General features: G+C 40.4%; 1 protein-coding gene across 1 annotated transcript in view; it reads left to right on the plus strand.

Annotated features, from left to right (window-relative positions):
• The window catches only part of tmem135.L (transmembrane protein 135 L homeolog), a 259,711-nt gene that overhangs the window by 49,407 nt on the left and 193,401 nt on the right, over positions 1–16,903 (plus strand). Inside the window, 1 exon segment of the mRNA NM_001092072.1 lies at positions 7,391–7,483. Coding sequence (NP_001085541.1) covers positions 7,391–7,483 — 93 coding nt within the window.

Raw genomic sequence — 16,903 nt, forward strand, 5'->3', positions numbered from 1 at the left:
ATGTCACAACCCTACCCCTGAAATGTCACAACCCCGCCCAGAAACATCACAACCCCACCCCTGAAACTGCACAATCCCGCTCCTCTCTGGCCCGCCCCCATCCTCTAAGTCACCGGCCAGTAGGGCCAAAACTAAAAGGTGGCAACCCTAGGTGAAGGCGGGATGTGGGTGGGATTGAGGCGGGACAGGAACATAGTAACATAGTAAGTAAGGCTGAAAAAATACACACATCCATCAAGTTCAACCTTTTCGTTCTTTTTCTCTGCCTAACTGCCAGTTGATCCAGAGGAAGGCAAAAAAAACCCATCTGAAGCCTCTCCAATTTGCCTCAGTGGGTGGGAAGATGGGAAGATGGGAATTAGAGTGTGCCAGCCCCTCTGAAGATTTTTTTGCAGGGGGCCCAACACCACTGGATACAACATTGTGGAAGATATTGGGAGTTATAGACCTATAGACTACAGCTGGACTGTCACTGGTTGGCCATCCCAGACTAAGGGGAATTCCATGGTGCGGCGACACGTCGCCATGCGATGAAGTGCATCATGCGTCGTGTTGGATGTTCTATCGATACAGAAAGTGAATGAGAAATCGCAGGTAAGAACTACATTTATCCGACTGTCGGATGAAAACACAGCGTGCAGCATTTTCATACGGCATTTGGATAAATTTAGTTCTTACCTGCGATTTCTCCTTCACTTCCTGTATCTTCAGAACATCCAACACGTCGCATGGAGCCACACCGTGGAGTTCTACCCTAACACAGTCTTATTTATCAAGCTGGCCCTGGATACGGCACATTATGGATCTTGAAATCTCCCTATTACAAAACCAGAATATTTAACACATAAAAATACACTGAAATCTCCCGGTATTGATACTTTTACATTTTCCCACAATTAGAAATGACAACCTTGACCAGAGAAAACTCTTTTCCCCCCCTAATTAATTTCTGCATCCTAATTGCATGATTTTTTTGACAGCCATAAAGTAATTAGTTAAAGGCCAAAACGCTGCTTAAAGGGTCACGGCCAGAAAATAACGCATGGAGCTTGTGTATTGTTCCCAAGCGATGCCTTGTTTCCTAGAGTTTTGGGAATAGGCAGTAACTCCTAATGGCCATTTCTGCACCTGCCGTACAGCTGATATTAATTGGACTTCCCTTCCGGCTCCCTGCGAACACATGGCTCTGCGCATTAAATCCAACTTCCCTGGGCTTTAGCCTCTCCTATAAAAATAGATTGGGATTTTATAGCCAAGTTTGGAAAAATGACTAACGGAAATCTTTCGGCTCTACCCCATGACTTCATTTTCTACGTTTCATAGTTTTCATGGATAAGTTAGACTCACAGCTTAAATGGCAATTCACCTTCATTAGCAAAACTATAATAACAACAAAAAAAAACACAGAAATATGTTCCAAATTTTGTAAAATGAACATTGTAATTAGGGGGTGTGGCCACAAAATGGGCAAAAAATCACTGTTGGGAGGTATGTTATGGTCACAGGAAGGGGAAGTGAAGGGGGGGGGGAGCGAGCAGTGTGGAGAGAGCAGCCCGAAATAGGGTTGCCGCCTTTTCAGAAAGTTTTTACTGGCCAGTGGCAGGGGCGGGAACAAAAGGGGAGAGCCGTAATGCAAAAGGTGGGGGAGCATGACATAAAAGGGGGTGGAGCCACATCATGCGATGGCCAGAATTCTGAGAAAAGGTAAGTTTCGAGGGCCAAGGGCTTTTGTTAGGGCAGTGGTCCCCAATGAATGGCTCGTGAGCAACATGTTGCTCTCCAACCCCTTGGATGTTGCTCTTAGTGGCCTCAAAGCAGGAGCTTATTTTTGAATTCCAGGCTTGGATGCAAGTTTTGGTTGTATAAAAACCAGGTGTACTGCCAAACAGAGTCTCCTGTAGGCTGCCAGACAACATAGGGACTACCAAATAGCCAATCACAGCCCTTATTTGGCACCCCCAGGAACATTATTCATTCTTGTGTTGCTCTTGAACTCCTTGTACATCTGCATGTTGCTCACGGGTAAAAAAAAGTTTGGTGACCCCTGTGTTAAGGGTATTGTGGCAACCCTAGCCAGGAATAAAACTGACTTCTACCCTGCAGTTTGGCATCTCTGTGTGCATTCTTCCAGTTCCACAACACCCTACACTGGGTTATCATACACTCACTGGGTGTTTATATGCCAGTTTTCAGCCAGACATTGATTGGACAGGCTGAGGCTGAGACAAAACAAATCTTGTCTGGGTCTGGGGGGCACTCACATATAATTTATATGAAAGCATTCTAAGCAACTGCTATGGGGTATAAATTAATAAATAAATAGCTGTAAGCAAACCACGGGCTGTCCTGTTGGTGTCAGTTCTTGTTCACCGACTGCTTATGTTCTACAGATTAGACGCCTATATGCTAGGCCTGACTCCTCTGAATCATAACACTCCATCAGCCCACTGCCGCCCGTACTGTAGGCAATTGCATTTCTATGTGATCTGATACGGAAGCAGAAATAGACTGTCAACTCTTATTCAAGCGTATCAAACCACTAAAAAGTGGCTGAACATACTCAGAGCTCTGAATATTATATATTTCCAAAGAAATATTTCCCACATAAAAGAGACTCTGCTCTCCCTGCCAGAGAGTGGTGAAAGGTTTACGCAAGAAATGCAGCAACTCTAACCAAAGCTGTCTCGCTCAACAGGTAGGTACAGGGGTGGGCCACGTTGGTGGTCCGACAATCATCTTGTGCGATAATGTCTTCCAGATTTCCCACGGCAAATGCCATAAACTTTTATAGTCCTACTATAGAGATAATAATACCTTTAGAGCCTACTCATGCCTGGCTGATATCGTTCATACCAGCCAGTGTCTGTGGATTATGCTAAAATTTGACTGCAAAAATGGCTGTATATAATAGAAATAATTCTGCAATTCCGTGGACCAATCAAGGGATATCATTACAGTTAGTGGATGTTAAAATAAATGAAGTATTTTAGAGTACATAAGCTTGGTACCTGCTGATAGGGTTGCCACCTTTTCTGGAAAAAAATACCGGCCTTCCTGTATATTTATCTTTATTCCTTATTAATAACATTGGGATCATATCACTGACCTTCCTATTTATTTATCTTTATTCCCTATTAATAACATTGGGATCACTGACCTTCCTATATATTTATCTTTATTCCTTATAAATAACATTGGGATTATTTCACTGGCCTTCCTATATATTTATCTTTATTCCCTATTAATAACATTGGGATCACTGACCTTCCTATATATTTATCTTTATTCCCTATTAATAACATTGGGATCATATCACTGGCCTTCCAATATATTTATCTTTATTCCCTATTAATAACATTGGGATCACTGACCTTCCTATATATTTATCTTTATTCCCTATTAATAACATTGGGATCACTGACCTTCCTATATATTTATCTTTATTCCCTATTAATAACATTGGGATCATATCACTGGCCTTCCTATATATTTATCTTTATTCCCTATTAATAACATTGGGATCATATCACTGGCCTTCCAATATATTTATCTTTATTCCCTATTAATAACATTGAGATCATATCACTGGCCTTCCTATATATTTATCTTTATTCCCTATTAATAACATTGGGATCATATCACTGGCCTTCCTATATATTTATCTTTATTCCCTATTAATAACATTGGGATCACTGGCCTTCCTATATATTTATCTTTATTCCCTATTAATAACATTGGGATCATTTCACTGGCCTTCCTATATATTTATCTTTATTCCCTATTAATAACATTGGGATCACTGACCTTCCTATATATTTATCTTTATTCCCTATTAATAACATTGGGATCACTGGCCTTCCTATATATTTATCTTAATTCCCTATTAATAACATTGGGATCACTGACCTTCCTATATATTTATCTTTATTCCCTATAAATAACATTGGGATCATATCACTGACCTTCCTATATATTTATCTTTATTCCCTATTAATAACATTGGGATCACTGGCCTTCCTATATATTTATCTTTTTTATTTTTTTTTTTGGAATCAGCCATCATTTTTACCGGCCAGGCCTGTAAAATACCGGCCAAATGGCAACCCTACCTGCTGACGATTTGCCCACTACAGGCCCAACTGTTTGGCAGTGATCTTGGAGTGCTAAATAAAGGGTGTTATTGGCTATTTGGTAGCCCCTATATGGACTTGCAGCCTACAGGAGTCTCTGTTTTGCATTACACCTTGTTTTTATACAACCAAAACTTGCCTCCAAGCCACGAATTCAAAAATAAGTCCCAGCTTTGAGGCCACTGGAACCAACATCCAAGGGGTTGGAGAATAACATGATGCTCACGAGCCACTGTTTGGGGATCACTGCTTTTGAGCGTTTCCAATAGCAGTGTTGCTAATTCTTGATTATTTGAAGACACTATTGGACTGGGGTGCCAGAGACCAACTAGAGATACTTAGGGGCAGATTTACTTAAGGTTGAATATTGAGGGTTAATTAACCCTCGATATTGGACTGTCGAAGTTAAATCCTACGACTTGGAATATCGAAGTCGAAGGATTTAGCTCTATTCGTTCGATTGAACAAAAAATCGTTCGATCAAACGATTAAATCCTTTGAATCGTTCGATTCGAAGAATTTTAGTCCATCGATCGAATGATTTTTGTTCGACCCAAAAAAGCTTAGGAAGCCTATGGGGACCTTCCCCATAGGCTAACATTGACTTCGGTAGCTTTTAGGTGGCGAACTAGGGGGTCGAAGTTTTTTCTTTTAGAGACAGTACTTCGACTATCGAATGGTCGAATAGTCGAACGATTTTTAGTTTGAATCGTTCGATTCGAAGTTCGAAGTAGCCCATTCGATGGTCGAAGTAGCCAAAAAAAACATTCGAAATTCGAAGTTTTTTTCCCTCTATTCCTTCACTCGAGCTAAGTTAATGGGCCCCTTAGACAACAGGCCCATCCTGTGTGTTGATTATTGAAGACAGTGTTGACTGGAGTGCCAGGTGCCCTCCATAAATCCTTAGACAACCAAATCCTCCCTTCTATTCTATATCTTTTCTTGACTCGCCTTCTCTCTTCTCCTTTTCACTTCTATTTTCATGCTACCCCCTATTTCTGCTCTTTGTTCTCATACAGATATTGGGAAATGGTATGATATATGCATAGAAGTTCAGCCTTAGTGTTATGTTTAACTTTACTGCTGCTTGGCTGGACACAACTGAAACGCAATCACATTTCATTCCACAATCATTAAGTGATTGCATGGTATAGTGAATTGCCAACATGAGAGTTAAAAAGGCAAGAGTCTGGGCCCACTGGAATGCCAAAAGCCCAAGGTCCTAGAAGGGAAAGGAAAATTAATGCCTGAAACTTAAGATCCAATTACAGCAGCTCCATGCGTTAAGAGTTTTGTTGGTCATTTTTGTTACCCAAACTCATGCCTTCTTGCCGCTGATAAAAAAATGTATCAAGTTTTGCTTTTTGTGTGTATAACATTTCTGTTGGCTTCATAGAGCAGCAGGACTTGGAGACTTGCATACTCTATATATTTCTTCCTGGTATCATCATGAGCAATGGTATAAACATCTGTATCCAAGCTTCGTGTACCACAGAATGCAAAATAATCTAATTTAATATAATTATTGTTCCATGACTTTCCCGTTTTATGATCAGTTCAATCTGAGATACGGCTGCTGAACGTAGGGGTTTTAGCGGTGCCAATCAATCAAGCCCAGGATAGCTTGGCAACAGGGAGAATTAATGATAGCGTTAGGAGCGCGGATTGGAAGGCAGTTGTAAAATTCCTTATAAAGTCTCAAGCTCTTTGTGTAATAAAGAACAGCTGTTCTGGATTAAGATCTTGGAGTGTACGAAACCTATAGCGTGTCTTGTAATGTTTACTTGCACTTATTATGTATTTCAAGGCAAGAGAACCGTCTTATGTAGTACCATGCTTCTCCTTTGCTTTGCAGATATTGATTCTATCTTGCCTTTCAGGCTTTACCACTTTCATCAGTGACCAGTTTCAAGTTAGAATCAACCAGCAGTGTGGCTAATCTCATTCACAGAAGCAACTCAAATAAATTACATTTAAAGGGGGTTGAAGTCATCTGTTGGAACATCGGAGAAGTGTTGTAACCTGAATTCAAAGTCAGCCCCAACAATGCAGTTAATACAGCCCCTGTTTGCCACCAATAATCCTTCATTCTTTTGGTACGGGATGTCCAACGCTCTAAAATTCCAACCTACAGTCTTTGAACTGCAATCTCACCTCTCTGTTTTAGGAAAACCTCAACTAAAATGTGGTGTCCTCATATTGGGTCTCAGTTCAGTGAGAAAAAGTTATCTCATGGTTTATCACATGAAATCTCATGGACAAGATTCACTTTGAGATTAAATTCAGAAAAACATAGCTCACAGTTTATCAAATGAAAACTCTACTGAAGTCTATGGGAAAAAATCTGGGACTGAATTTGGAGAAAAGTTTTTTTCTCCTTGAATTGAAGCTCGTCCACAAGTTTTCATGAGATAACTTTTTCTCACTGAATCAAACCTGGCCCATTATATGAAGTTAATGCTGAAATGATTATGGGCCCTAATGAGTGTCTTCTCTTTCCATATTTTACACTCCTTGAAGCCCCAAAGGTTCTGTAATAAACCTGCTTTCGCCAGGAGTTTGAGTACATAGAGAATACATAGAGGGGAGTAGCAACTAGGGAAGAAGACCCTGTGGTTGCTAAGGGTGGACTTTGCTGATTTAACAGTTTGCAAAATAGTCCCTTATTTCTGGAGCCTTTGGAGGGTAGATTTTGACATAGAGGTGTGTCTTCTAGGGCCACCAGAGAACCCAAGAAGCCCACTTGCCCACACCCATATATGTAGTGTCAAATGCTATTGTTTGTAATGACAATGGGCTGAATTCTTCTGGAACGGGACTCACCAGGAGATACTCCAGCCAGTCCGACCCTGCTTATTAGCATCTAGGTACACCAACTGAGGACTTGTTATTCTACAACATTTTCCCGTACAGTAAATTACCCCACAGCCCTCCTGTTTGAAAAATTAGGTCCATTGTGTTTGTACTTTCCAAAACACTCTACAAAGTGATCCAGTAGAAGCCAAGCAAACCCATCTGCAGAGAAGTCAAGCTCACAATAACTCATTGCTCTCACTCTTGGTATGAAGTTCTCTAATCTGACTGCCCATGTAGTTAATAAACCCCCTATGTGCAAATTACAAAAACTCCTTGCCTTCTGAAGTAGGAATTGGCTGTTTACTTGCCTATTGAGATGGCATCCCATGGTGAGAATGAATAGAAATGCCTTGTAACATCTATGGACATAGCCAGTTTAGTAACTGTCGGCCTCTCTTCTACAGGAAACTGCTTGGAAGATTCTACTTCTGGACGCCTGGATTTGGTGCCGCCTTACCTGCTTCTTATGCTGCTATTCTGATTGAAAGGAAAAGCAGGTAAATATTCATTAATGGACTGAAAAGGTTCTACCCGGGGGTTCTTTTTTTTTCTTTATAATGTTTCATGGAGCTAAGTGCAGTTGTTAGGGCCCCTGATCCCCTCCCCATTAAAATAAAATTCCAAGTTGGAGAGAAACAAAGAAGAAATACAATATAAAAAAACAGAAGTCTAGACTTCCCCTTTCTTATTTAAAAATCAAATAATGCTCAAAACATAATTTATATTCTTTGTGTGAGTGCTGAGATGTGCCGTGGCGTTATGGTTCTTCTCTGTCCTTGCACTGAAAGGATTGCCATTATTCTGTCTCATCTAATGTGTTTGGGCATCAGTAAGTGATATGTCTTCTTCTGACCCGTGACCCATCAGTTGCAACTCCTTTTCTAGCCTTTCTCATGTTTCCCTGTCTGGCTAGAAGCAGTGTAATTCCAAGCAATTTGTGTTCTGCACTCAGCAGGCTGATTCCTACGCATTTATCAGCTTGGAGTAAGTGAATAATGGCTCAGGACAGGCACTTAGGGATTAGCTATTACTAAGGGAGGCCTGAACGTGACAAATTGTAGAACCAATAGGGTAGCAGAGGGATCACAGACCATAAAGGCAGTGGTACTGTTGTTTCCCAATAAACATTTGATCCCTTTAGATCATCCCATTTCTCTAATTCCTTATAAATATCCACCAATAAAATGTTTCAGTGTCAGAGCACTATGGGACACACATGGGCCTCTATAAATACTTGTCTGCTTGTATTTGCCATAGTATCTTCCCATTAGAGTGCATTAACATATAGAGTTATACTACCTGTACGTTAAATTATATATAGCAAGGGGCAACTAAGACCATTGTATTGCATCAAGTGAAATAGCCCCCCTTGTTCCCCAATTGGTTAGCCAACTGAATATTTATACAGGTATGCACCTGTTATCCATAATGCTCAGGACCTGGGGTCTCCCGTAAAAGGGGTCTTTCCATATTTGGGATCTCTATACCTTGAGCCATCTTAAAAAAAGTTTATACAGGTATGTGATCCGATATCCGGAAACCTGTTATCCAGAAACCTCCGAATTATGGAAAGGCTGTCTCCCATAGACTCAATTTTATCCAAATAATCCAAATTTTCTAAATTGATTTCCATTTTCTCTGTAATAATAAAAGTACCTTGTACTTGATCCGACTTAGATATATTTTTGGAATCAAAATCAGACTATTGGGTTTATTTAATGTTAACATAATTTCCTAGTACACCTAAGGTGTGAAGATCCAAATTATGGAAAGATCCATTATCCGGAAAGCCCTAGGTCCCAAGCATTCTGCATAAACAGGTCCCATACCTGTATATTAAATAAAACCAATGTATTTTGTATGTAGTGTATATATATACACAATATATATATATATATATATATATATATATATATATATATATATATATATATATATATATATATATACAATATCAAAACAGGGGGGTTGTGGGAGCACTCTAAAGGCTTTAAAGTATATATATATATAAGTATAATAAATGCTATTGTATATGTACCCAAAACAGGGGTTATTTTGTTACAAAGTTATGATCATAAAATTGATAAGCCACCATACCACGTCAAGGTAAACCCCGAATGGCGGTCCCTAACTTGTTTTATATTTTATGTGCATTCTAGCATTACCTGTAATCTATGTCCATTGAACGCTGTTTTTTCACTGAGGGCTAAATCCTCCCCAGCCAGCAATCAGGCTTTTAAAGGAGAGATATTCCCAAAACAAACGCCCAATTTAAAAGCATAGGATCACCACTAGTTAAAAGGGGGGGTATGGGGTGCTACAACCACTGAAGCTATGCCACAGCTCCTGGCTAAATATACAATATCAAAACAGGGGGGTTGTGGGAGCACTCTAAAGGCTTTAAAGTACATATATATAAGTATAATAAATGCTATTGCATATGTACCCAAAACAGGGGTTATTTTGTTACCAAAGTAACACTCAGTGAAAAACAGCGTTCAACGGACATTGATTACAGGTAATGCTAAAATGCACATAAAATATAAAACAAGTTAGGGACCGCCATTCGGCGTTTACCTTGACGTGGTATGGTGGCTTATCAATTTATGATCATAACTTTGTAACAAAATAACCCCTGTTTTGGGTACATATGCAATAGCATTTATTATACTTTATATATATATATATACTTTAAAGCCTTTAGAGTGCTCCCACAACCCCCCTGTTTGATATATATATATATATAATATATATATAATATATATATATATATATATATATATATATATACACACATAAACATGAAGAACGCACAACCACATGTCCAAATATAACCTGGGTGCCAATCCAAAATATAATAAATTCAGCATCAGGAGACGGCACTCCAAGGAAATTTAACAACACGGCCCGTGCGGCCCTGATTGCCGTATATATATATATATATATTGGGACCTGGGGTTTTTCAGATTTTCTGTGATTTGGATCACATACCTTAAGTCTACTACAAGATCATTTAAAGGGATTAGCTACATAATTATATAGTTCAATGTACCCTTACTGCAGAGAGACGTAAATGATTTAAAGTTCGGCAGAATATTTTGGTGCTATATAAAGAAAGCATAATAACATTTTTAGGGAGCTCCTGCCTTGCCAAGAGTCCTTATACTTGAGCTCTTCCAAAATACCATCCTAGAGGGGCAGGCACTTTCTAGAGAGGATTATTTGGCAGTGCCAGTGATACTGCTAGTGGGTCCCCATGTGGTGTTCAAGGGATAGAATGGAACGTCTCAACAGGTGCACCCTGTAATGTGGGAGCGGTGTCTCAAATAGCAGCGGGCAGCACACTCAGCATTTCCCATCTCCAAGAAAGCCGTGCTTCCCATACACAGGGTGTAACTTTCATTAAGGATGGGATCAGTGTGGATACTTGACAGAGACATCTGTCTCCAGTTACCACGTTCTGACAGCATCTGCCCGCGGATGCACCAGCTGGAAGCCCTAGGCAGCTATTTACTGCAAATACCTCTGGGCCAGTTCATTAGCCGACATAACTGCTGGAGAGGCCAGGAGATTATCTGAGGCTGCTGGGATGTGATAAAGAGCAGCTCTGTCCCACCACACTCTCATTTCTTACTGCTTCTCACACTCTTTGCTTCCAGTGGCAATTTTTGGGTCACATTTGGCAAGACCTTGTCTCACCCCGAGTATAGCAACAAAGCCTTTCAGGTTTAGCTGTCTCATCCAGCTGTTAGGGACCCTCTGTATAAGAACCTCTCCTTTATCTGATATAGTTAGCTCAGAGGGGTCTCTACTCTAAGCAGAGAAACCTACTAAATTATTCATACAGGTATCGGTTCAGTTATCTGGAAACCCGTTATCCAGAAAGCTCCAAGTCCCGGAAAGGCTGTCTCCCACAGACTCCATTTTATCCAAATAATCCAAATTCTTAAAAATGATTTATTTTTTCTCTGTAATAATAAAACAGTAGCTTGTACTTGATCCCAACTAAGATATAATTAATCCTTATTGGAAGCAAAACCAGCCTATTTGGGTTTATTTAATGTTTACATAGTTTTCTAGTAGACTTAAGGTACTAAGATCCAAATTATGGAAAGATCAATTATCCGGAACCACCAGGTTCCAAGTATTCTGGATCCCATACTCGTACTTGATACCAACTAAGATATATTTAATCCTTATTGGAGGCAAAACCAAAAACCTATTTAAACACTAAATAAACCCAATAGGCTGGTTTTGCTTCCAATAAGGATTAATTATATCTTAGTTGGGATCAAGTAAAAGCTACTGTTTTATAATTACAGAGAAAAAGAAAATAATTTTAAAAAAATTTGGATTATTTGGAAAAAAATGGAGTCTATGAAAGATCTGTAGTCTGGAGCTTTCTGGATAACAGAACGCATGCCTGTACCCCAAAATTACACCAAATTCTTACTTATCCTTTGGGATATAAACAATTAAATTAAAAATATTGCTTATGAAAATGTATTTGAATGACATTGTTATTCTAAGCAATTTTCTTACATTGCCGTACATTAGGTACATATTTTCTTTGACGTTAAAGTTATTATTGCAGGTGCGGGACCCGTTATCCAGAATACTCGGGAACTGGGGTTTTCCGAATAATGGATCTTTCCATAATTTGGATCTTCATACCTTAAAGGGGTTGTTCACCTTCCAAACACTTTTTTCAGTTGAATTGTTTTCAGATTGTTCTCCAGAAATAAAGGCTTTTTTCAACCACTTTTTTTTTTTTTTTTTACCATTTTTCGAAAATCTAAGCTCAGTAATTCAGGTGCAGATTCTGAATTGTTACAATTTTGCAACAATTAGTAGATCCATTTCTCAGCTGCATCTCTGGAGTATTAGTAACTATTGTATCAATTCTAACAGCTTCTTAACAAAGATAAGAAATGTATCTACTAAATGTATCAATTTAGAACGGTTTAGAGGGTCGGCGACCCCCCCTCCCAGAGCTGCTTTAGGGCAGAGACACATGGGAAGATTCGGGGGGGATTTAGCAGCCCGGCAACTAATCGCCTCTCCTTGGGGCGACTAATCTCCCCGAAAAGCCTTCCCACCGAATAGAATCTAAATCGTCGGCAAGATGGAGCATTTCGTTTTCTGAAGTTTCCTCATCTGGCAAATTCGAGTGACTTCGGAAAACAAAGTGCTCTGAGCGCCATCCTGCTGATGATTTAGATTCTATCCGGTGGGAAGGCTTTTCATGGGAGATTAGTCGCCCGTAGAAGAGGCGCTTAGTTGCCGGGTGACTAAATCTCCCCGAATCTTCCCATGTGTGTCTGTCCTTAGAAGGTTAAAATGGCACTTTACACTTCAATATTAGAAAAACAATCGCAAATAGAAAGTAATTTGCAAAAAGTCTTTTCTGGTGAACTATAGGAAACCAACTGAACTGAAAAAAGTGTTGGAAGGTGAACAACCCCTTTAAATCTACTAGAAAATCATGTAAACATTAAATAAAGCCAATAGGCTGGTTTTGCTTCCAATAAGGATTAATTATATCTTAGTTGGGATCAAGTACAGGTATGGGAGGGCAGGGGCCTATAGAATATTAAAATAATACATTGGTGGCCAGGGGATTAAAAAAAAATCCCCACATTGGTGTTCAGTAGAATTGAACTCGTGGCTTCAGGACTTCAACTTCGCCTCCTTTCGTGACTTCGGGTCTTTTCTCCGCTTCGTGACTTCAGCTATTTACGTGACTTCGGGTCTTTTCGCCGCTTCGGGAGTTCGGCTTCAGCTGTTTTCGTGGCTTCCGGTCCTTCGCTCTTAAGGGGGGCCGGCTCTTTTTAAAACTGCAGCACTGCCGGGCCCCCCCTTCATGCCCGGGCCTGGGACACTTGTCCCCCATGTCTGCCCCTGATGGCGGCCCTGTGCAGCTCACAATGAAGCTGACAGTTTGGGAAGAGCTGTTGAATTGCACGGATTGACAGATGGAGCAAGGTCACGCTTCCCGCTGATTCCCACTTATAAGGTCAATAACATAATCGTGTAGTTGCTCCTGACTTGAGAGAATATTTAGTTTCCCAGTCACTACAGATCTATATACGAGGCTTCCCAGTGATTGGTTTTCTCAGATCTTCTATTTATTGAATGACAGCGGGAGAGCCAAGTGGAGCCTGAGATTTGCCCAATCTGTCAGTCTCTATAGCCCATGAGATATTGTAGCTGGGACGTAACGCTGGATACTTGCTCTCTCTCGTATGCTGATCAGCCACCGCTTCTCTATCAGCAGGGAGGGTGACGATGGATCGTTCTATTTTAGTAAATGGCATATATACTGTACTGGGTTAGGCATGGGATTTATATCTATTGCTGAGTGCATAGGTTATTCCTACAGAGATAATGAGGCTTATTGGGCTAAAGCCCATTTTCCAGCCGGCCCTATAGCATTTGTTTCAACTGGCTTCACGGTGTTTGTGATAGGGAAATAGATTGCAAGCTCCAGGGGTACACACACACATAAGCTATAATGCCTATAATGCCGAAGCATTGCTTTTGACAGTGTAAAGGTGGTGGGAGTTATAGGGGTAGTTTACCTTTAGTATGTTATAGAAAGGCCAATTTTAAGCAACTTTTTAATTGGTCTTCATTATTTATTTTTTTATAGTTTTTGGATAACTTGCCTTCTTCTTATAACGCTTTCCAGCTATCAAATGGGGATCACTGACCCCATCTAAAAAAACAAATGCTCTGTAAGTTTTTTTTTTTATTAAATTATCTTTCTGTTCAGGCCTCTCCTATTCATATTCCAGTCTCTTATTCAAATCAATGCATGGTTGCTATGGGAATTTGGACCCTAGCAACCCGATTGCTGGAATTGCAAACTGGAGAGCTGCTGAATAAAAAACTAAATAACGTAAATAACACGAATGATAATAAATGAAAACCAATTGCAAATTGTCTCAGAATATCACTCTCATACTCACATCATCACATCATAATAAACTCTAATCTAAAGGTGAACGACCCCTTTAACTCATTTGCCCAGTAGTAGTAACCAATAGCAACCAATTAGCAGGGAGCAATTAATGGTCACCTGTTTAAAAACATCTAATTGGTTGCTATGGGTTACTGCTCCTAGGCAAACGTAGTGCCTTTTATTACATATGGGGTGTTAATGTATTATAGAATGGCATATTCTATGCAACCTTTCAATTGGCTGTCATTTTTATTTCTTTTATAGTTTTTGAATTATTTTCCTTCTTCTTCTGACTTTCAAATGGGGGGGGGGTCACTGACCCCATCTAAAACAAATGCTCTCTAAAGCTACACATGTATTGTTACTGCTACTTTTTATTGCTCATCATCATTCAGGCCTCTCCTATTCATATTCCAGTCTCTTATTCAAATCAGTGCCTGGTTGCTAGGGTAATTTGGACTCTAGCAATTAGATGGCTGAAATTGCAAACTGGAGAGCCGCTGAATAAAAAACTAAATAACAAAAACCACAAAAAATTAAAAATTAAAACCAATTGCAAATTGTCTCAGAATATCACTCAGTACTTCATACTAAAAGTTCATTTAAAGGCGAACAACCCCATTCATTAAATAATTCAAATTTTTAAAAATAATTTCCCTTTTTTCCTGTGATAATAAAACAGTACCTTGTACTATCACTCTCTACATCATACTAAAAGTTAATTTAAAGGTCAGCAACTACTTGAAAGTTCAACTTGGTTGGATATCTTTCAGCTGAATTCAAAAAAATATCCATTTAAAGGGCAAGTCAACCCCAAAATAAAAATTTGCCTAATAAATGAAAACATAATTCTAAACAACTTTCCAATATACATTCATTACAAATTTTCAGTGCTTTTAAAGTTATTTGTAAAAAAAATTGATATTGAAACAGCATTGGCTTAACTCCCAGTTGTTACTTTTTAAACAATGTTGCAAAAGTCTTGGTTCCCCAGCAAAGACAGGTCTGATAATCAGCTGCCTTGTCTTACATTGTATCAAAACTGTTTCGGCGCGATCTGACGTTCTGCACAACAACGCAGGCGTCAAGTCGGATGCAACAGAAATAAGGTAAGCAACAGGAACGTCGGATGGTGTTGCAGCGTTAGTCCGTCACGAAACGACTGTCAGATGCAGATGCTGCACGCTACGTCTGCATCTGCGACTTCATCATCTCTTACCTTATTTCCGTCACATCCGACTTGACGTCTAAGTTTTTGCGCAACGCGTTGGATCGCGCCAAAATTGCTCGTGGAGTTTTACTCTTAAGGTGGCCATACACTTGCCGATAAAAGCTTCTGTCGGCAGCTTATTGGCCCGTGTATGGGGCCCTCTGACTGGCTTCCCTGATCGATATCTGGCTGAAAGTTGGCCAGATGCCGACTAAAAATTCCGTCAGATTGTGGCCGCCGTTACCCTTCGTTATGATTGATTGATGGGCCCATGATCAGATCAGCCCAATATCGCCCACTCAAGGTGGGCATATTGGGGAGAGATCCGCTCATTTGGCGACAACGCCAAATGAGCGAATCTCTCTGTGTATGGCCACCGTTAGACATCAGGGCAGAGAATAGAAAGAAACAGACAAACATTCAGTGTCGGACTGGCCCGGCGGGACACCTGGAAAAAAAACTCTCCATACCCCCTCTCCCCACATGGGATTCCACAAAATAAAAAAATATTTTGGCGCCGCTCCGCCTGCTGCACGTGCGCTTTGCGACAAGCACGCCCTCATGCATGCCCGCCGAGTACGCCCTCATGCGTGCCTCATAGTAGGGGGGAAGCCGGAGGGAGGCCCTGGACAGTGGGCCCCCCAGTCCGACCCTGCAAACACTGCTTTCAATAGCAATACATATACAAATAACTTAAAAACCATAGAACATTTGTAAAGAATGTATATTGCTATGTTGCTTAGCATAATGTTTTCTTTTAATAGGCAAAATTTTATTTTGGGGTTGACTATAATGTAAGGAAAAGACATTTGCGCTATAAAGAAGCACATTTCTGAGCCACAACATTGGAGCCTGGAGCCTTACACTGTTCCTTTCCAAGCCCCTACTTTCTCCCAAGGTGTTAGTGACTCAGCTTGCAGTTTCGGCCTGGTGTAAGCTTTCATTGTTTACTCACTGTCTAACAACAACTTTACTTATTGCCTAATCCTTGTACAAGAAGCCAGCCAGGCTTGTTGTCTAATGGGCTAGGATGTTGGCAGAGGTGCAGACAGCAAGTCATGGAACAGGCATAACATTTATTATACACATCCTTCCTAGACAAGCGTATAATGTTTCTTTTGTATACCTGCGTCTGGAAATAGCCGAGCACATACTCAATTTAAACACTTGCGTTTCGACTTTTAAGAAGGCAATTTTCGGATGCTTTTTTTTTTAGCCGAATCCCTCGGCCAGATATGACACAGTGACTGGAAAATGTGATTCTCTCTGGCAATACCATGAAGCGAAGACAGTCCCTCTGGGGAGAGCAGAGGACAACTTACTGGCAGCCCCTGTTTCTCCGTCCGTGTATTCAGGAAAGGCACAGATTCTTGGCAAAAGGAATATTCCGCTAAATAAGTGTAAAAAATTAACCTTCCCCACAGATACTGTTAATCTACAACTCTCAGAATCCCAGTCAATGACATGGGCAGAAACTATTATTGTTTCAATGGGCCGTTGCTCCCATAAGCATCAGATGGACACCCCCGGCTGTAAGAAACATGTGGAGTGCAAGAAAGGCCGGAACATACCAATTAGCTGGCTGACAGGGTGGTCTGGGCCATTTGTCAGCTTTCACCTTTTTTAGAGGGCAGATGCACTTTGCATGTCTATTCTGAGTGACAGGTGCCCCTTGCTTCCCATGCTCCTCTCTGCACACACCCACCCTTCTGTCCGTCCGTCTGTCCACAACTGCTTGTTTCA

Source organism: Xenopus laevis, chromosome 2L, assembly GCF_017654675.1.
Source record: "Xenopus laevis strain J_2021 chromosome 2L, Xenopus_laevis_v10.1, whole genome shotgun sequence".
Lineage (NCBI taxonomy): Eukaryota > Metazoa > Chordata > Amphibia > Anura > Pipidae > Xenopus > Xenopus laevis.